The sequence below is a fragment of the Erinaceus europaeus genome, chromosome 9 (genome assembly GCF_950295315.1).
Source record: "Erinaceus europaeus chromosome 9, mEriEur2.1, whole genome shotgun sequence".
NCBI classification, from domain to species: Eukaryota; Metazoa; Chordata; class Mammalia; order Eulipotyphla; family Erinaceidae; genus Erinaceus; species Erinaceus europaeus.
The window spans coordinates 48,408,172-48,431,011 of NC_080170.1; the positions used below are offsets into that span (position 1 = coordinate 48,408,172).

General features: G+C 40.0%; 1 protein-coding gene across 2 annotated transcripts in view; it reads left to right on the forward strand.

Annotated features, from left to right (window-relative positions):
• The window catches only part of HMCN1 (hemicentin 1), a 453,341-nt gene that overhangs the window by 419,102 nt on the left and 11,399 nt on the right, over window positions 1-22,840 (forward strand). Inside the window, exons 101-105 of one of the 2 annotated variants that reach the window (XM_060197833.1) lie at window positions 4,112-4,225; window positions 5,891-6,016; window positions 9,965-10,093; window positions 12,137-12,487; window positions 17,518-17,637. In XM_060197833.1, the coding sequence (XP_060053816.1) occupies window positions 4,112-4,225; window positions 5,891-6,016; window positions 9,965-10,093; window positions 12,137-12,487; window positions 17,518-17,637 (840 nt within the window). The remainder of the gene's footprint in view (window positions 1-4,111; window positions 4,226-5,890; window positions 6,017-9,964; window positions 10,094-12,136; window positions 12,488-17,517; window positions 17,638-22,840) is intronic. The other variant, XM_060197834.1, reaches the window with a different exon arrangement.

Sequence of the window (22,840 nt, forward strand, 5' to 3'; positions counted from 1 at the left end):
AAAAGACATCTTGTTTCCAAGTTTTGGTAATTATGAATAAATCTGTTATAAGAATTTTTATAGAGCCATTATCAATAGATACAAAACTGAATGTCTAGACTGGATTATGGTATATCCACACCACTGTGCAGCCACTATAAAGAATGGAAGAGAGCTCGACCATTTGTCTTGAGGGAATTTCTTTATATACTTTTAAATTGGCTACTTAGTAGTGATTTACAAGACTATAAGATAATAGATGTGTAATTCCACACCACTTCTACCACCAAAGTTGTGTGCCCTGCCTCCCAGGGGTAATCACCATAGTTCTCCCAAGGTCATAGTTTATAGGTTGAAATATATATATATTTTTTTTTTTTTTCCAAATATCTGTGTTTCATTTCTCTGTATTTCACTTTGGAATGAAATTATTCCACAGGTATCCTTCCTTTTTCCTTTCAGATAAGTGCTTTCAGATGTAGCACTTTACATCCATGGGTGTTCTCCGGAATCTCTCCCTTCTCAGTGGTGAAGCAAAAACAAAGGTTCCTTGTCACAAAATGTCTGGGTCCCAGTAGAATTGGGGTTCAGGTCCCTCTGGTCATATTCTCCTAATATTTCCCTCTCTAGAAGTATGAACTAGAATTCTTTGGGGCGCAGAAGAAAGTAGTTCTGGTTTCTGTAATTGCTTCTCTGCTGGACATGGACACACACACACACACACACCCCCCCCCCCGTCTCTGCCATTCCCTAGTAGGGTAGGGTTCTGGAGAGGTGAGGTTCTAGGACATGTTGGCAAGGTCAGGACAGGATCATAGTAGCACCTGGAACTTGGTGACTGAAAGGCAATAAGATATAAAGTAGGGCAAAAGATTTAATAAGCAGGGACCAAAGAGTAGGAATTCAGTCAATGAGGGTAGGAACTCTAGGCTAGAAAGAGACTAGGATATCTATTTGGGGTATGTGCCTAGGGGCCCAGGACTTCAGTAATCTTTGTGTGAGCTTAATAGCTAACATGAAGGTGGACTAGAAATATTGTCTGGGTGGACGGTGTCAGAGGGAAGAATAGAACTTGAAAGCTAGGTTAGAGCTGAGAGTGACGTATAAACTTGAAAATATACATATGTGTATGTATAGAGAGAGGGGGAGAGAAAGAGATACAATTAACTGTTTACCTCATTGATCTGACTTGTGTGAGCTCCACGTCTGTGTCAGTCTAAGCTGCTGGAGGGAATTTCAGTGAGGTGCTATGGAAAATAAAAATATTGAGATGTAGGGGGAAAGATGGGTGACTTAGAAAAGATGACATGACTGGAAAAGAAATACTAACCAGGGGCTGAATAGTGGCACAACTTATTGAGAACACATGTTATACTGCACAAGGACCCAGGTTCAAGACCCCAGTCCCTACCTGCGGGGGGAAAGCTTTGCAAGTGGTGAAGCTGTGTAAAGCTGGTGTTTCTCTATTTCTTTCCCTCTTTTTCTCTACCTTCTCTCTTGATTTCTGGCTGTCTCTCGTCAATAAATAAATAAGTAAATATAATTTAAAAATTTTAAAAAGAAGTAATACCCAAAGGGAAGGCATAGAACCAGATATAAATGTATAGAGATAAAGATCAGTCAGCCAGGCGCAAGGTAAGAAGAACTTGAATCCACTCAAAAAAGACAATATTGTTTCCTTAGGGACAAAAGGGATAAAACTGTAGGTGATTATGCTTAGCAAAATAAGAAAAGAGATGAAAGACAACTACTGGATGGTTTCACTCATATATAGAATCTGGAAAACTGGGGCCAGGTGGTGGCACACTTAGTTAAACACACATGTTACAGTGTGCAAGGACCCAGGTTCAAGCCCCTGGTCCCTACCTGCAGGGAGAATGCTTCACAAGTGGTGAAGTAGGGCTACAGAAGTCTGTGTCCCTCTCTGTCTCCCACTCTCTTCTCAGTTTCTCTGTCTCTAATAAATAATTAATTTTAAAAAGTTTAAAATAGTGGTCCAGGAGGTAACACAGTGGGTAAAGCACTGGACTCTCAAGCATGAAGTCCTGAGTTCAATCCCTGGCAGCACATGTACCAGAGTGATGTCTGGTTCTTTCTCTCTCTCCTCCTACCTTTCAAATAAATAAATAATCTTTAAAATAAAGTGTCGGGCTACCAACACGCAAGAGAGATGACCCAGGAACCAAGCTCATGGCGGCCAGGCAATTCAAATCTTTATTCATCCGAGCACCTCAGAGTCGGGCAGTAGCACACCTGGTTATGCCACATGCTGCAAACCACAATGGCCGGTGTCAGCCTACCCGTCTGCCCATGTGCTCCTCCCAGGCCGGACAATGGAAAAGCCAAGTCGGAAACGGAAGTGGCTTGACGGATACCATACATGGTTAGGAAAGGGGCAGCGAAAGGTGAAAGGGGGCTGGGAAAGGAAGGGACTTCCTTAGCAACTGTTGCTAGGGGTTTAACTGGTAGGATTAATAATACCCTGTGGGGAATTAGGAAGGAGACCTTAAGTCATTTGTAAGACAAAGCAGAAGATTGATATGTAGATAATAAAAGGGAGGGCCATAGTATCAAGGAATGCAGGGTGGAGCAAGGGGAGCTGGCTCAATGTTTTAAGGAATACCAGGCTCCTGGAGGCAGAAAAATGCAGGGTGCTTTATGAGGCAGGAGTCTGATAAGATGAAGTAAACTTTGGGGGTGTCTCCTTTCCCTCCTTGCTTAACGTCTCAGTAGAGAGAGAGACCGACAGGATGGATGCCTACTCCTCAGGTCAAGCCCTGCCAAGCTCTGCCACATCCTCACAATTTCCCTACAATAAAGTTTAAAAGAATCTGGAGAACTGATACACATGAACTTGCAAAAAAAAAAAAAAAACAGGGGGTGGGGGGACAAAAGCAAACAACTGTTTCTAAGACTTTGTAAGAACTATGGTGGTTATCTCTGGGAGGTGGAAGGATGGAGACATAGAACTTTGGTGGAGGGTACAGTGTAGAACTTAAAACTCTGTAAGCTGCTACTAAGGACAAATAAAAAGAATGGGATAAAAATAACCTCCAAACAAATAAACAAGGACTTCCATCCAGCTAAGTATAATAAAAATAGAGGGGAAAGGTCAGTTTTAGAAAATATTGCCGGGGGTCAGGCGGTGGCGCAGTGGGTTAAGCGCACGTGGCACAAAACGCAGGGACCGGCGTAAGGATCCCAGTTCAAGCCCCCGGCTCCCCACCTGCAGGGGAGTCACTTCACGGGCGGTGAAGCAGGTCTGCAGGTGTCTATCTTCCTCTCCCCCTCTCTCTCTGTCTTCCCCTCCTCTCTCCATTTCTCTCTGTCCTATCCAACAACAAAGCAATGTCAACAATGGCAATAATAACTGCAACAAGGCCGCAACAACTAGGGCAACAAAAAAGGGGGAAAAATGGCCTCCAGGAGCAGTGGATTCATGGTGCAGGCACCGAGCCCAGCAATAACCCTGGAGGGGAAAAAAAAAAAAAAAAAAGAAAATATTGCCAAAGATGTCAGCTTTATCCCTCCTGTCCTCAGAATTCCAACCTGTCAGCAACATTTCAGAGCTGAAACTTCCTAGAAACAGGAAGGGGACAGGTGGAAAGTAAAGTAGAGGGCTTTTACATTGACTTGGTTCTGCATTAATAGCCAATGTTTGTCTTTGGGCAGAGGAAATACCCTCTCTAGCAGTTATTCTAGCTGTGATTTAACATATCTAAGAATGAGTGGAAGGAGTTGGGCAGTAGCACAGCGGGTTAAGCACAGGTCTCACAAAGCGCAAGGAGTGATGTAAGGATCCTGGTTTGAGCCCCCCCACACCTGCAGGGGAGTTGCTTCACAGGTGGTGAAGCAGGTCTGCAGGTATCTTGTCTTTCTCCCTTTCTGTCTTCCCCTCCGCTCTCCATTTCTCTCTGTCCTATCCAACAACGACGACATCAGTAACAACAACAATAATAACTACAACAATAAAACAACAAGGGCAACAAAAGGAAATAAATATTAAAAAAAAAAAAAAGAATGAGTGGAAAATCTTAAACATGATCAAAACCCTTAAAATGACCACACTTTGAGGATAAATTAATCCAGGCATCCTACCAGCATAAAATGAAAGTTTTGTTTGCTCTAATAGATATCAATGAATGTCAGGAGTCCAGCCCCTGTCATCACCGCTGTTTCAATGCCATAGGAAGTTTTCACTGTGGGTGTGAACCTGGATATCAACTCAGAGGCAGAAAATGCTTTGGTAAGAAAAGGGCTGGAACTCCATGACACCTTTGTAACTTCCTAACGGTCTAATCTAAGTGCTGAGACTTTTGGTATCTCTCTCTCTCTGGTTGGGGAAATTCTGCCCCATGCTCTGGGCGCCAGATGTCGGTATCTCTCTCTCTCTCTCTGGTTTGGGGTGATCTCCAGGGGAAAGGTAACGGGCTGGTTCTTTCTCGCTCACGACAGGGGTGACACGAAGTAAAAGACACCAGGGGACTCTTAGCGTGCCTAGAATCCTAGAATCCATAGAATCCGTTTATTTGCAGAGTGGGCATGAGTTAAATAGAAAAGCAAACGAAGGGAACATTACTGAAATATGTCAGAAATTACAGGTTTCTTAACGGTCGGCATGCCCCTAAGGTAGGGGGCTGGTATGACAGGAATTGATGAGATACAAGACAGTTATTCTCCATGACACAAGCAACTTAATTATCCAAAGGTATTTGAGAGAAGCATAGGGGTTAAACCCGTAGGGTGAGACAGAGAGAAGATGGATATCAAAAAGCCATATAGTTTGGAATTTCTCTTGTCTGGGGTCTGAGGTGTGTGATGAAGTGTGTGATAAGTTGTGTTCTTCTGTGATCAGAAGGCGACTTTGAATGAGTGAATCTGCGGCCATGTGGCCTGCGGTTAATGGAGAGAAGTACTGGGGTTTCTGTGGGCCTGAGAGTCAAGAAGGAAAGAACCAAGTCTGAGTTTCCCCCCTTATGCTCACCTTGGTTGAGAGAGACTTACCAAGAGGTTATCTTCTCAGACCTCCATCCAAGGACAGGAGTGATTCTCCCTAAGCTCTATCAGGCTTACACATAGTACAAACATGAGACCTGGGCGTGATTCATATAGAGAATACCTACCATATGGTACCTATAAGATAGTTAATCCATGCAAAACCAAAATGGAAGCAAATGCTGTACTGTATAGAATTCAAGTATCTAATTATGTTCCTTTTTGAGGGAGAAAAAAAGACTGACCCACTGAAATACCTGGGCCTCGGAACTACATAACCATTCTTAAACATTTTCCCTACTTACCAAAAACTTCCACCGAAGTGTATCTATAGATACATAGATATATATATAATTCATCCACCTACTGAAGGAATCTTGTTTCCAAGTTTTAGTATTTGCACAATCTATAATATATGTCATTTTTACTTTTGAGGAGGAGGAAAAAGTGGTTGATTTTACTACCAGCTCCACAAATTGATATTTTGGTTTTTACTTTATTCTATTTTAAAATAGAGTGTTATATACCATGATAGATTTAAATACTTTAACCTTACACCATACTTATGCAGTCAACATCTATTGGGTTGTTGGAAAAATTATGATGTATTTTTCTGTCTTTCTGTGTAAAATTGTGTCATGACTTTTGTCTGACAACCCAATGTAGTTTATAGTATTCTTGAAATCTCAGGATATCATTTCTATGGAAAAGTGGAAGAAATCATTCTCTACCCAGCCCCACCCCACTTTCTCTTCTAGCCAGAGAACTGCTCAGCTCTGGCTTTGGATAGTGGTGGGAATTGAACCTGGGAAGTTGGAGCCTCAGGCATAAAAGTCTTTTTGCATAATGATTATACTGTTTCTCGCACCCACAAAATCATTTCTCAATATGCATTTGCCTATGTCCTTTCACCAAGATGTGAATGAATGTAGACAGAGCGTGTGCAGACCAGATCAGCACTGCAAGAACACCCGCGGTGGCTATAAATGCATTGACCTTTGTCCACACGGAATGACCAAGGTAGAAAATGGAACCTGCATTGGTGAGTACCTTTTCCAGTTCATCTGTCTACCATTTACCCACCAAGTAAGGCATCATTTTGAGGACAAATAATTAGAACCACTTTAATTCCACAGTCTTTCTTCTCTGTAGTGTCTTACTCCTAACTTCTGGACTCGCTGAGTTCTGAAGTCATGGATATACCAGAGAATGGAAACTCACTGAAGAGATTTAGGATGAGAGGACTTTTTCCATTCAATTACAGAGACCAAGCTAAGGAGAGACAACACAGCACTACTCCACTACTCCTGAGGCTTCATCTTGTGCATAGTGCTCCTGTAGGGTACTGAAGACTTGAACTAGAGTCCTCACACATGATACTGTTTAAATAACTTATCTCTCAGTCTCAACTTTGAACAAATCTAAAAATACACATAAATTTGGATTCAAGCCTTTGGGGCTTTTCTTAAGGAAAAAATTTAAAATTTGTTCTGAAATATGTATTTTTTTAAAATTTTTATTTATTCTCTTTTGTTGCCCTTGTTGTTTTATTGTTGTAGTTATTATTGTTGTTGCTACTGATATCGTTGTTGAATAGGACAGAGAAATGGAGAGAGGAGGGGAAGACAGAGAGGGGGAGAGAAAGACAGAAACCTGCAGACCAGCTTTACTGCCTGTGAAGCGACTGCCCTGCAGTTGGGGAGACGGGGGCTTGAACCAGGATCCTTATGCCGGTCCTTGCACTTTGCACCACTTGCGCTTAACCCGCTGTGCTACCGCCTGACTCCCTGAAATATTTATTAATAAAGTAACAATATGGGGGGTCAGGTGGTGGCACACCTGGTTAAGAGCACACAGTTACAGTGCACAAGGACCCAGGTTCAAATCCCTGGTCCCCACCTGCGGGGAGAAAGCTTCACAAGTAGTGAAGCAGGGCTATAGGTGTCTGTCTCTCTCTCTCTCCCTCTCTGTCTTTCCCTCCTCTGTCAATTTCTCTCTGTCTCTATCCAATAATAAATGAATAATAATATATTAAAAAATAAATAAAGTAACAATATGTCTTGGATTTGTTTTTAAAAATATGTAAAGTGGACCCAAAGATAACTTACTTATTAAGGTTCAAACGGCTACATGTAGCCCAGGTCCAATCCTAGCACCACATGGAATTATCATTCAGCACCAGAGAAAGCTCCAGTGCTCTAGTATATCTCTCTCTCTCTTTCTCTCTCTTTCACTGTAGAAATTAAAAAATGAAATGCAGGCCTGGAGCAGGGAAATTGCACATATGCAAAGCCCTGGCACCACAATACAGCACTTTGGCACGTGTGTATGTGTGTGTGTATACACACACACACACACACAGTAAGTAAGAAGGGATAAAGTAAAAATGTTTTCATATTGACCATTGGTCAGTTGAAATGATAGTTGAAAGTTTAGTACACTTTTAATGTGGGAGGAGGGGCAGGGAGATGAATTTTAACATCTTTTTAGCTCTGTGAACCTAAGAAGTTTTTTTTTTTTTTAGATTTAAAAAAAAAATTTATTCCCTTTTGTTGCCTTTGTTTTTTATTGTTGTAGTTATTGTTGTCGTTGTCGTTGTTGGATAGGACAGAGCAAAATGGAGAGAGGAGGGGAAGACAGAGTAGAAGAGAGAAAGACATCTGCAGACCGCTTCACTTCTTGTGAAGCACCTCCCATCTGCAGGTAGGGAGCCGGGGCTCAAACCTGGATCCTTATTCCGGTCCTTGTGCTTCTTGCCATGTGCACTCAACCTGCTGAGCTAATGCCCAACTCCCCCCAATTTTTTTTTAATATTTTATATATTTATTTAAATGACAGGGGTAGAAGAGAGAGAAAGAACCAGACATCACTCTGGTATTTGTGCTGCCAGGGATTGAACTCAGGACCCCATGCTTAAGAGACCAATGTTTTATCCACTGCACCACCTCCCAGACCACTCCCAAGAAGTTTTTTTTTTGTTGTTGTTGATGATACTTGTCACCAGGGCTATAGCTGGGCTTGGTACTCCACCACCACCTTTTACTGGATGCTTTTTTTTTTAGAGGATAAGAGATAGAGACAGAGGATAAACTACAAAACTGCTCCACCACTTATGAACCACAGGACTTGAATCTGGGTCCTTGTGCATGGTGTATGGTGTAAGATGTGCTGCTACCTGATCCCTCAAAAAAGATATTTTTTTTTCTTCCTTTTTTTTTTTTTCCGATAGAGACAGGGAGAGAAAGTGAAAGAAGTGAGAAAATAAGAGCACCAGTGCTTCCTTCAGCATGGTAGGAGCTGGGCTCTAACCTGGGTTGCACACATGGCAAAGCAGCACACTGTCCAAGTGAGCTATTTTACTAGTCCAAGAAGATAAGAAGAGACTCTTAATTCTTAATAATAGACATTACCTCATGGTAATGTAAACGGTAAATATTTTGAGGAATACTGACTCTTTATGTGTAAAACTGATTAGAAATGGGGTCAACTGAATAGAGAGTGGGTTTAGGAGGCTAGCACAAAAAAAAAGAAAAGAAAAGCTATCACAAAAATATGGCCAAGTGGAAATCCAATGCACAGGTATACAGGTATGGCAGAAAATAAAATTATTGGGAGTTGGGCGGTAGCACAGTGGGTTAAACGCACATGGCGCAAAGCGCAAGGACCAGCATAAGGATCCTGGTTCGAGCCACCGGATCCCCACCTGCAGGGGAATCACTTCATAAGAGGTGAAGCAGGTCTGCAGGTGTCTATCTTTCTCTCCCCCTCTCTGTCTTCCCCTCCTTTCTCCATTTCTGTCCTATCTGGCAACAACATCAATAACAATAATAACCACAACCATGATAAAAACAACAAGGGCAACAAAAAAAGCAAAATAACTAAATAAAACATTTAAAAAAGTGTTGCTGAGGAATTATTCTGATGCAGTCTCCGCCCCCAGGTTTTACTACAGCCCCGCGAAATCCTAGCAGTGCCCCCTTCAACCAATCCTGGCCCCACACGTCACCCCTGGTTGTCGCCCAATAAAAAGCCCCCTAACTCCCCCTCAGCTCCCCCTCTCTCAGATCTCGCCCCCTTCTCTCGCCCGTGGTCAGGTAGTGGGGACGGCCATTTTCGGCTGACTCCACGTGGCCTGAGCCACCCCCCCCCCAATCCTATAATAAAGATTTGTGTACCCCTTTGCTCCGGACGTCCACTCTCTTCTCTGCGGTGCAGCCCGACACCTGACCGCTACAACATACAATAATAATAATAACCACAACCATGATAAAAACAACAAGGGCAACAAAAAAAGCAAAATAAGTAAATAAAACATTAAAAAAAGAAAAAAGAAAATTACTCAGCCTCACTCTTAAAGAGGCAATGAATTTATGACTCCTGTGTTTGCAGCCTGGTTGACTGGAAGAAAAGTAAGCTGCTGTCCTAAGCAAAGGCATTCTGATGAGAGACTGGAGACAGATACAATATGGAGGTAGAGATGGCCAGCTCACTGTCAAGATTGTGGGCCTGTTAGGTCAGAAATTCACAGTCTACACAGACAAGCTTTCTAGAGTCATGGCTATATATAAGATTGACACAGGAGGAAAGATTGTAGAGAAAGAATGAAAATGATGCTAAGATTAAACCTGTTTCTATAGTAGAGGACAAAAAGGGAACAGGAGCTGATAAGTAAGTTGGAGAACAGAAACTTGAACCCAGGTTTTCTGACTCCAAGTCTCTGCCACGTGTTGAGTAATTGTAACCACTGGCATTTCTAAAACATGTTTGTTTAAATATTATGACTTCAGGTTTGTTTATTTTTTTTTTCAAAATTTATTTTAAGAGAGATAAGACTGTCAGCTCATGCTTCTTACTGGTTTGGGAATTGAACCTGGCACCTCTAGGATCTCAGGCCTGCAAGTCATGTGCTCTAATCTTGAGCTATCTTCCCAGCCCCACTGTAAGTTTTGAAAGAGAATATTGCTACTTTTCACTGCCTCCCTGTCTGCAGATATTGATGAATGTAAAGATGGCACCCACCAGTGCAGATACAACCAGATATGTGAGAATACCCGAGGCAGCTATCATTGTATGTGCCCGAGAGGCTATCGGTCTCAAGGAGTTGGAAGGCCTTGTGTAGGTAAGTTAACAGGAATTCTTACAGCGTGACGAAGCTACTGGTAGTTAGCTAGGCTAATGGCTTGCTTTGGTCTGCTCTTTGTCCTCAAGTGCTTTTTGCTACAGTGGTTAAGATTAACTTGGTGTAAGTAACCCGTAACATTTTTGCTGCCAGGGTTTATTGTTGGAGCTCAACACCTGCATGATTTCACTGGTCCTGGTGCTCTATTTTTATCGAAAGAACAAGAGACAGAGAGAAAGAAATGCAAAGGGAGGGGGAGGGAAGAGTAGAGACTATAGCACTGGTCCACTACTTGTGAAGCTTCCCCCATGTGGTAGCTAGAGACTCACATCCAGGTCCCTGCACACGATAAAATGTGTGTTCTACTGGGTAAGTCATCTCCTAGTCCCCAAAACATAATTTCAATCTTTCCAAGATTTCTTTCCCTTTGAGTTCAGTTTACACTGGCATTGAAAGTGATCACCATAGCCACTTAGTGAGCACTTACTGCATGCTCCACCTATCAAAGTGAAGCTCTGGTATAATTGCCAAGGCAACTTAATTATGAAGATTATCCTTTGAATTTTCTCATTGTCCACGTGACTTAAGTGTTTGCATAGGTAACATTTAGGTTTAGATGTAAGCATTAAAATATAAGCATGCATGTAAGGGAATTGATAATTACTTTACCATATCATCCATATTCACCAAGTTGCACTCCATGTGCTACGAATATCTCATTTATAGTCTCCTAGTTGCATGTTTGCTTCCATCTTAGTTAAAATGAATCTGAAATAAGTCAGGTAGCAGATAACAGAAAAATAAAACCTCTCAGAAGGTTGATGTGTGCACTTTTAAAAATAGATGGCATTCATAATGAAGGAAATGACATGTGGAAACGATACCCCCTTCTCAGAATATTTAAGTGCAACAAAAGTTATGTGGGTTTGTAAATAGTGGCTTCTGATTGGTAAGCTGTACTTTTAAAACATGTTGTCATCTGCTTAATAATCATTTAAAGCAAATTCTCCTGAGAAGACTTAATTCTGTCTCCGTGCAGAATATTGATTTGCACATGGTATATGTACAAACATACACCACACTAGAAATATCTAAAACGAATGCTTTTTAATAACAGAAACACATCATTTTAGTCTTCCTTACATATTATAAACTAAGAGTGTGATCAGTCATTTAAAAAAAACAAATAAAATATAATTTGTTTATTTAGTATGTTGAATTTCAACCGTAGGCTGGGGAATAAATTAGTAAGTTATAGCCATTGCCTTTAAGAAGTTAAAAGTGATAATTTTAACTTTTACCTACAAAACAACTCTAAAGCAAAACTGACACTCTGTTTGTCCATGTTGGTTTTCTCATGCCACTCTGGCAGTGAATTTAAAAAATTGGTTTTGATCTTTGGTTTTCATTCATTTTTCCAATTTACAAGAAGAGTTACAATTATATACTTGTTATCCTAAGAATTGAAAGAAAATTACTTTCTTTAACTTTATGGACCTTGTGAGTCTATAATGTAATAAGAATTGGGTCTATGTCTTTATTACTTGCTTGTTAGACTTTCGTAAAAAAAAAAAAATGTGTGTGGCTTGACTATTTAAAATTTTTTATTAAAATATTTGTAGTCATACAGATTTCTGCATCTGAAACTTGTAATTGCACAAAATGTGAGAGACACTATAGATTAATACTAATTATTAAATGCAAATCAGAGATGTGATTGTATTCCCCACAATAGAATTAAGATCTATTTTAGTTTTAAATTCTAGTTTGCCAGATTTATTTTCCCATGTGACTTTTAATTTTTCTATTGTGCATGTAAATCAGTCTTCAGGGAGGGCTTCAGAATCTTTCTACATATTCACAATTGAGTAATGAAAGTGTTCAGAGAAGTTCACCACAGTGGAGTAATTACTGTGTTCCTGGCTTTAGAGGGTAGCCTGATGTCTTTCATTGTTTCCCAAACTGATACGTTCTTCCTTTGTTTTATGTGTGTATGTATGTGTGTTTTTTTTCTCTTTTTTATGTATCATGACACATGAGCAGACTTTAATGAATGTGAACAAGTGCCTAAACCTTGTGCGTATCAGTGCTCCAACACCCCCGGCAGCTTCAAGTGTACCTGTCCCCCAGGACAACATTTATTAGGGGACGGGAAATCTTGCGCTGGATTGGAGAGGCTCCCCAGCTATGGCACTCAGTACAGTAGCTATAACTATGCCCGGTTCTCCCCTGTGAGAAACAACTATCAACCTCAACAGCATTACAGGCAGTTCTCCCATCTCTACAGCTCCTACTCAGAGTATAGAAACAGCAGAACATCTCTCTCCAGGACTAGAAGGACTTTTAGGAAAAGTTGCCCCGAAGGTTCAGAGGCAAGCCTTGGCACTTGTGTAGGTAAATGTCAGTCCTATTGCATTTGCTTTCTAGGGTCTTTCTTAGGGACCAGATCTGAATGTATGGACAACTTCTGTAGCTGCCTGGTGCACTAAGCTACATCTGACCTCAAAGCTGGGATAACTTGAAGCTTGAAGACATTTATTCTGACGCCTAAAAGTGATTGTAAATTGTATTCAAATCAACAGTGTGTTTACATATGTACCTTCTAATTACTGATGATTTTATGTTATTTTTAGTGCTTTAATAATGGTTTATAAGGTGACGGGGTATAGTTCCGTTTCACATCCACCACCATAGATCTGTGGACCCCCTCACACACACACATACACACACAATTATATTACGTTGACAGTTTTTCTTTGGGAATCACACCTCAAAGTGTTACATTTAGTGCTGCCTAGAAATCAATTTGGATGGCATCCAGAATATTTTTACAAATGATGTGCATATTTTGCTTGATAGAGTATCATCACATTATGGCTGTATCTGGCTGATGCCAACACAGTGGTTTAAAAATGCAAGTGTCAGTTACTTTATCAGTTGCTTATTCTATAGGGCAGGCAACCAACAGCCCACATGCTACATGGAAGTTCTCTGTTCAGCAGGTGTGTGTGTGTGTGTGTGTGTGTGTGTGTGTGTGTGTGTGTGTGTGTGTGTGTTTGAGAGAGAGAGGGAGAGGGAGAGGGAGAATTAGAGGGAGAAGGAGAGGGAGGGAGAAAATCAGTCACTGAGAAGACGATGCCAATCAGGGAAAAGTTAAGTTGTATCCACACTCAAAACTATGTGCTTTTAATATCTTTATTCAAACTCACAAGTCCTTAATTTAAGTTGTTGGCAAAAGTGAAGAGTAATTTCCAGCTCAAAAACTGAGACCTTGTTTTCAGTTAAACTGCAAGCATGACCATCTGTCATTCATTTAGTTTAATTTTCTACAAGTTTCCAGTTTACATGACACTGAACTCTTCTCAAAGAGGAATTAACAAACATGAATCAGCCCCACTATTTGTTAAAGGGGGAAGAGAGCTGGTAAGAAAGTAGGTTGGGGGTGCTGGGTAGATAGCATAATAGTTATGCAAAAGACTTTCATGCTTGAGGCTCTAAGGTCCCAGGTCCAATCCCCAGCACCACCATAAACCAGAGTGGAGCAGTGCTTTGGTTAAAAAAAAAAAAAAAAAAAACTGAGGGTGGTTCTCTTTAATATTGAAGACCTCTGGCCAGCCTCATTTTCTTGCATTTTTATAGATGTTCTAAACATTGAGTATTCTCTTCTAAACATACTTTCTGTTGAACATTGCTTTTAAACATTAAAAGTATTTCATTTCTACTTCCATTATCATTTCTTCTATGCTTCTGCAAGTTTTAGTTACTGGTCCTCAGTGAGCCCAACTTAACCAGATCACCTCTCTGCAGCTGCACCCTCACATCCTCTGAAATCTCACACTTCAACCCTGTTTTATCTAGGCGCATGTCTTCCCTGGACTTTTACGTCCATATTTCCCAACATACCTGAACCTTGGTATGATGGCTATGGGCTCTTCGCCCTTGTGCTCAGCTTCCCAGCAGTGTGAGTGTTGGATTCTTCACTCCTTGCAGTTCACATCTTGTGTTCATTAATGACTTGGCATATCCATCTCTATGGTCAAACAAAACACTACCTATTACCTATGAAACCTGTGAATGCCACCACCCTTTCTGGTACCACTCAAGATTTGTCCAATGTCTTCTGAGCGTTGGTTCTCTTGTGCCCACAATTTTGACCTGACTCTTGGTTTGTTTAAAAAAAAAAAAAGTCACTATTTTTTTTAATTCTTTGATGGAAACAAGGTTCCATGCATGTACTATTTTACCACTCCAGGTCACTTTTTTCATTTAGATAAAGAGACAGAGAGAAGAGACACCACAGGAAACACTGAAGCTTCCTGTTACCTACCGTAGGTTCTCCCACATGATGCTGGTGCTCAAGCCTGGTTTATGTGCATGACAGTACAGGCCCTCCTATCCAGCGTGTTATCTCTCTGATCCATTTTCACTATTTTGGTACATAATTAGCATCTAACATTTTGTCTTTGGAAATTTCTTGCAAATAGCTACTCCCAGTAAAGGGTTTTCATAGCCTCTAGTCATACCACTCTCGCAACTTCCTGTTATACAGTTTCCTCTATTCTGTCTTTACTTTCTTGCCCCCCCTCCAAATATTTGTCCTTGTTATGATCAATAAAATTAAATACTCTGTAAATATACTATCTATCTGACTTTTCCTAAATCATCTGAAAATCCATTAAGAAACTTCACCACTATCTATGCCTTATATTCTTATAATAGAATCTTATATTTTGTGTCTTCATGTACATATTGTATTAACTTATGTTTAAAGAATTATCTTTCCTAAACTGTCACTGTTTAAGGAAACTGCTATTTCAAGGTGAGGCACAATCTCTTAAGAATCTAAAATGCATGTCTATAACTAGTCCGGATATTTAAGCCTCAATTTGTAGCAGCTAATAGTCTTACACACTTAGAAATATTTCTTTAAAACTATGGTGTGTATTTTTAGTATTGGTACTAATAAAGAAATTTACACTAAGGTTGCAGACAGCTTTGGAATTATGTAGCAATAAACACCAGATGTCCTTGATTAACTCTCTGGCATACACAACTTACGAAACATTCAAATTAACACAGAAAATCTTGTCAGACTCAGGCAAAAATTTAGCTTTCAAAGAAACTTATTCTCCAGCTTAGCAGGAAAAAAAAAGGACATGACATTGCTTCTGAATACAGCTATCACACTTGGAGATCTCCTGTATGTCCCTACTCTGGAGTGCCACATTAACTGCTGAGAGCTCAGCATCATTTGTGTTTTTCATTGTTGTTTTAATTTAGTGCAAATTGTCAGGAGGGAAAAGAAAGAACACAGCCTAGTTTGGGGGTCAATGCTTCTGTTAACTAAAATGGGGGAGGTGAGGGAAACATTGACATATACATATGGATGAGTGTTTATTAACAGATTTCTGAATCATAGTGATTATATCCTGAACACACACACATATATATATATATATATATATATATATATATATATATATATATATATACATACTTAAAATGAGCGGATCCTTTTGCTCTGAGTCATTGCCCAAATTTCACTTTACTTACTGAGCCCTCCATCACACATGCTTCTATTGCATCCCATGTTCTCTTCTTTCATGAGCCGGTGTAAACTGTGAACCAGCTTTATGATCACACACCGACTGCAAAAAAACCTGAGACCTCCCAAATCATATCATTTAGCCTGAAAGCTAATGTCAGCTAATATGTAATTACTGTCGTCTCATTCCTACCACCCTCCCTTTATTTTCTCATTCCCTTTTGATTGCCATTTTCTTGGCTTTCTTTAATAATAGCAGATGGATGCCTTTTCGTGATTTATAAAATGCTTCATTTTATGTTTCTATGTATGAGCCTTCCACACATTTCTAAAGTGGAGAAAATTGTGTCAGTGCCTCTGGCAGAAAACTCAGCAGAGATCAAGAGAAGTTAGGCTCATAGCATTTATATATTACCGAATGGTAGATGGATAAATAGTCGCCATTAGTGCCTTACATTCATTATAAAAAGCTTGATGAATATTTCTATTATAGAAACAAAAACACTTCCACTTGATGTATCTGTATATGGAAAAGTTATTCATGGACTTTTTTTGGGGGTGGGGAGCAGAGATATGTAAAGAGTGGTAGAGACAGCTAAATTGTTTGTTGTTGTTTTGCCACAAGGGTTATTGCTGGGAGAGCTATCATTCTCCCCAACAGCCATTTCCCCCCCCTTTTTTTTTAATGATAGAGGGAGAGAGACTGAGGCAGAGGGAGAAAGAGACAAAGAGAAGGAGAACACCTGAAGCAATGCTCCATAGCTGGTGGAGTTTCCCCTCACTCTAGGTCTTGAACCCAGGTCTCTACACATAGTAATGTGTGTGTTCTACCTGGTGAGCCAACACGTGGCCCCCTAGAAATAGTCCGAAGCTTAAATTGAACAAAAGTTTTTTTAATTTAATTTGTCTACTAGGCCGTGTTCTTTCTTTTCCCTCCTGACTATAATATATATATATATATATATATATATATATATATATATATATATATATATATTGCTGGGGCTAGGTGCCTGCACTATGAATCCACTGCTCCTGGAGGCTATATGTTTCCCCTTTCATTGCCCTTGTTGTTTATCCTTGTTGTTATTATTACTAATGTTGTTATTGCTGTCATTGTTATTGGCTAGGACAGAGAGAAATGCGGGAGAGAGAATGAGAAGTTAGAGAGGGGGAGAGAAAGATAGATACCTGCAGACCTGCTTCACCACTTGTGAAATGACCCCCTTGCAAGTAGGGAGCTGGGGGGCTCAAACCGGGATCCTTATGCTGGTCGTTGCACTACGCGCCATGAGCACTTAACCCACTATGCCACCACCCGACCCCCTTAGATAGCTTTTAAGACTGTAATTTTTTGGTGGTATTAAGTTTTGTACAAATCTGATCCCTCAGTTATTTAGTGAATATAAAAATTGACCAGTCTGGGGCTTTGGCTTACAGAGAGAGAGGAGACAGGAGACTGAGAGAAGAGAGCTTGTTCCTATAAGATATTATAATTTAGGGCCCAGGTGGTGGCCCACCTGTTTGAGCACACACATTACAGTGCACAAGAATCCATGTTCAAGCCCCTGGTCCCCACCTGCAGAGGGAATGTTTCACCAGCAATAAGGCAGTGCTACAAGTCTCTTTCTTTCTCTCTCTGAACTCTCTTCCCTATTAATTTCTCTCTGTCTCTATCCAAATTAGATAAATACAAATATTTTCTAAAAAGATATTACAGTTTATATTGGAATTCATAAAAAGAAACAGACCCTAACTAAAGTATCTCTTCATGACTTTAAATCACATGAAGATTTCATCACCATGATTTATGATTATCTCTCTGCCACTGTTTTTGACTCTGTTTTGCATGGTCATACATTCTGCTTGCTTTCTGCAGATATTAATGAATGTGAAAATAGAGATGCGTGCCAACATGAGTGTAGAAATACTTTTGGAAGCTATCAGTGCCTCTGTCCACCTGGCTACCAACTTATGCTCAATGGAAAGACATGCCAAGGTAAGAAAATATTGGGGTGCTTATGCTGAGACTTGGAATGTCTGAGTAATTAATTTCTTGTTTTGTTTAACTGTCCTCCTAGATTCCTCCATTTATCTTTTATTGTGATTGGTCACACTTAACTTTAAACATCACTTTTGCAAGTAATAATGAGAGTGGGGGTAGATAGCATAATGATTATGCAAACAGACCTAAGGCTCTGAAGTCCCAGGTTCAATCCCCTGCACCACCATAAACCAGCGTTGATCAGTGCTCCAGTAAAAAGAGAGAGAGAGAGAGAGGAAGAAGAAGAAGAAGAAGAAGAAGAAGAAGAAGAAGAAGAAGAAGAAGAAGAAGAAGAAGAAGAAGAAGGAAGGAGAAGTAGAAGAAGTAAGAAGAAGAAGAGGAAGAAAGAAGTAAGAAGAAGAAGAAGTAAGAAGAAGAAGAGGAGGAGGAGGAGGAGGAGAAGAAGAAGAAAAAGAAGAAGTAGTCTATTAAGCAGAAGAAAAGATTCAAGCAACTTTTGGTAAAGTCTTGCTAGAAGGAGCCAGAAAACCTTAATCAGTCTTCTTTCTTTCTTTCTTTCTTTCTTTCTTTCTTTCTTTCTTTCTTTCAGAATTAAATAGGAATCAACCTCTTAAAACATTTCTCTTTATGATTCAGCTTAAATGGAAGGAGGAATGAGAAGAGTGGATTTGCTTCAGTACTAGACAATATTTTATATTTTGTCTTATATCAGGCTAATTGATGAGATAATCTGTTCATTCTTTGCACAGATGATGAGGACCTGTCATCTAGAAGCACTGCAGAATGTAAAAGAGTTAAACAGTGAAATCATGAACAGTGTATCTCCTTAAAACTCTAGTGGAGGTACATTCCTGTATATAGTCAGCACACACTGCTATTTCATAACAATTTGGGTGATGGTTGTATATTGAGGGCAGAGAGAAATATCAATCTAGTAATTGATACAAAAATGTGAAAGGGGGATGGGGAGCAGTCTCAGCATTAGAACACAGGACTTGCAGCCCTGAAACCCATGAGACCACATGTTCTAGCCCCAGAACCTCCATATGCTAGAGCTGAGTGGAGTTCTGGTCTCTCTCATTAAAAAATATATATGACAGGAATATCATACTTTAATAAGGTATACTAGTACCTTGCAATGTATGTTTAGAGTAAAAAGAAGAGAGAACTTTATAAATCTTGAACATTTGGGCATATTATGTAGGTCTTAATAGACCTCTGAATTTTGTTAATCTCTGTCTAGTATAAAATAGTATCCTGTTCCAAGTGTAACAGGATCTCAAAAGGAGTGCTTTCTCAGTAGCAGTTAAATTCTGTCATCCACCCATCCATCCACCCATTCATCCACCCATCCACCCACCCGTCCACCCATCCATCCATCCATCCATCCATCCATCCACCCACCCATCCATCCACCCATTCATCCACCCACCCAATCCATCCATCCATCTATCCATCCATCCATCCATCCACCCACCCACCCACCCACCCACCCATCCATCCATCCATCCACCCACCCAACCATCCATCTATCTCTGAGAGTAACAAAATACTAGCTGGGATGCTACTTATGGGAAGTGTCTATAGAGAGGTCAGACTAGAAGACAGCTGTATCAGCACTACCTCGAGCTTCCTCACCCCATCCTTCCACTCCTGTCCTATCTCACACATTCTGTTCACTTCCTTGAGAGTTCCCATGCAGATAGCAGAACTCTCTTGAAAGTCTAGGCTGGAGAAGGAAAGAACACAATAGCAACCTTTCCTCCAACACATTAGTCATCAAACGTTTATTGAGAATGCGAAGCATTTTAGTGGCACTTGCAGTACTAAGATAACATTTATTTTATGTTTTTCAAATAAACCCTTACCTCCATTAGTTATCAATACAGACAGATTTTTAAAAATTAATTTAATGATGATCGACAAGACCACAGGATAGGAGGGGTACAACTACACACAGTTCCCACCACCAGAGTTCCATATTCCCGCCCCCTCCATTAGAAACTTTCCCATACAGAATCCTGAGTGGAAACCTGGGTGTAGAAACTTACCTATTCTTTATCCCTCTAGAAGCATGGACCCAGAATCATTATGGGGTGCAGAAGGTGGAAGGTCTAGCTTCTGTAATTGCTTCTCCACTAGACATGGGTGTTGGCAGGTCAACCCACACTCCCAGCCTATTTCTGTCTTTCCCTAGTGGAGTAGGGCTCTGGAGAGGTGGGGTTCCAGGACACATTGGTGAGGTTGACAGATTATTTTTTAATTTTTTATTTATAAAAAAGAAACATTGACTAAACCATATGATAAGAGGGGTACAGCTCCCACCACCAGAACTCTGTATCCCATCCCATCCCCTGATAGCTTTCCTATTCTTTAACCCTCTGGGAGTATGGACCCAAGGTCATTGTGAGATGCAGAAGGTTGAAGGTCTGGCTTCTGTAACTGCTTCCCCGCTGAACATGGGCGTTGACAAGTTGATCCATACTCGCACCCTACCTCTCTCTTTCCCTAGTAGGGAAGGGCTCTGGGGAAGCAGAGCTCCAAGACACATTGGTGGGGTCGTCTGCCCAGGGAAGTCCGTTTGGCATCATGGTAGCGTCAGGAACCTGGTGGCTGAAAAAGAGTCAACATATAAAGCCAAACAAATTGTTGACTAATCATGAACCTAAAGGCGGGAATGGTTCAGATGATGAGTTGGGGATCTCCGTTTTGTAGATAGTAGGCCTATTTTGACAGATTTTTGAAGGGCAATAATTTGTATCCATCTTATAGATGGTAAAATTAATTTTCAGAATGGTTATTTGAGCTCCAATGTCCCAGAACAATCAAGAGCAAATATGGACTTGATAGCAGCTCTCATGATGTCCAAAATAATGCTTTAACTCTCCTATGATCTACTGTGGTAGTTGGGTGAAGTTAGAGCATTTTCATTGTCCATAGTTTCCCCAACTCTCAATCTTAAGAATCATTCTGAGGAGGTGCTAGTGCCAACACCAACACTATGTGCTTAAAAGTGTAGCAGGCACCAAGGAGAAGGTCTGGTAGGAACTAATGCATTTGGACTAACCAACCAGATTATAAGACTCCTGAACCACATTTTAAGGATTTATGATGTCATCTCATTAAAAGATTTTTTTTCTTTTTTTTGAAATTATGCCACTTTGTTTTAATTGCCCTTGTCAATAAGTTCAAGACTTTCTTCAGCTTTCATTTATGCTTTAGAGAGTGGAAAATAATCTGAACAAATTAGAAATTGGTGTTATCTGCAATATTTGCAATTTAAATGAGTTACATATTTTTACATTCTAAAAAAGACATGAGAGAAAACAATCTCTTTAAAAAGTCTTTATACTGAAGAATAACTTGGAGTCTTTTTTATAACTATAGAAATGTTTGAGGCACTTGCAAGGAACAAAAGAGAGCTATTCATTATAGCTAACTTTTTGAAGCTTTATATATTAGTGGTAGAATTGTCATTAATAAAAGGGAAATTAAAATGAATTTGACATTGAACAAAACCGGAAGTTCTTGTCTGAACTGGAAATTACCAGACCCCAAAATGAAAAACAAGAAATACTACCAATCACAATTTACCAAGGATAAAAAAAGAAGCTAATCGACCCTTATGCTAATTGTAATCTATACCTAAAAATTTAAAAACACTATTGGTATTACACTTGAGTGTTCTAATCTATCCAGTTTTTTTTTTAATTAGTCAAGAGTCTCAGGAATCTGAGTTACTTTGTTCTTTCTATATATGATAAAAAATTTTAATATGTTTAACCTTAATTATTTGTCTTATGTACCCAGGGGTACTTGACTAAATACATTCATATGTCCTAAAGCTATATAAAACTCAGCTCACTGGGGTTTGGGCGGTAGCACAGCTGGTTAAGAGCATGTGGCACAAAGCGCAAGGACCCGCATAAGGATCCTGGTTCGAACCCCGGCTCCCCACCTGCAGGGGAGTTGCTTCACAAGCGGTGAAGTAGGTCTGCAGGTGTCTGTCTTTCTCTCCCCCTCTCTGTCTTCCCCTCCTCTCTCCATTTCTGTCTGTCCTATCCAACAGCGAACGACATCAACAACAACAGTAATAACTACAACAAGGCTACAACAACAAGGGCAACAAAAGGGGGGGAAAATGGCCTTCAGGAACAGTGGATTCATGGTGCAGGCACCAAGCCCCAGCAATAACTCTGGAGGCAAAAAAAAAAAAAAAAAAAAACTCAGCTTACCTTGGTATTATTTTCTTGCAGCAATATTTATATTATAAAATGCTTAGAATTCAGTTTCTATTGTAATAATTTTCTTATATAATGTTTAATAAAAATGAGACATTGCCACATTGTCATTTAACAGAAGACAGTACAAATTCCCCCATCTTTTCTGGCTTCATCTTTTTTAATTTCCGTGAAGCAAAAATTTATTGTTTTGGTAGAGCTATATTTTACTTGAGAATTTGTTATTTGAACTGAGATGAACCATAAATTTAAAAAGCATACCAGATATGAATGAATTAATATGAAAAATATTTAAATGTATCTTAGTTAATTGATTCTCTACCCCACCATCCATGGAGTTTCCTCTGTGCTATCCATGTTGCTCCCATGTGCTACCAGGGATCAAGCTCAGAGCCTGACACATTATAAGGCACATGCTTTACCTATTAAGCCACTTTCCAGGTTCCACTGATGTTTCTTTATAGACTCATATTCACTCAGTAAAATTCTGGGATAAGGTAACTGTTCTTGCATACAAAGACACATGTCTAGACACTGGTTTCTGTACCAGTTCATAGGCCTCCTTGTTTCTGCAAGAGTTCATTATCAAAATCTGAGCTAAAATGAAGTTTGAAGGATATAGGTAAAGGAAATTTTCTTGATAAGAAGAAAGAGGATGAGGGTAATTGAAGTTCTTGCCCACTTTTCCTAGAGGCCTTTATATTTCATTCTAAGAATCACATTAATTTTCAAGAAGCTAAAGGACATATGACAGATAAAACCATATTTAGAAATCAGTTCACAGGGTGGGGATAGATGGCAGAATAGTTATGCAAAGAGATGCTAATGCATGAGGCTCCAAAGCCCCAGGTTCAATCCCTGGTACGACCATAAGCCAAGGCTGAGCAGTGATCTGGTTTAAAAAAAAAAAAATCAGTTCACAGAGACCATAACTGAAGTTATACAAGACATAACTG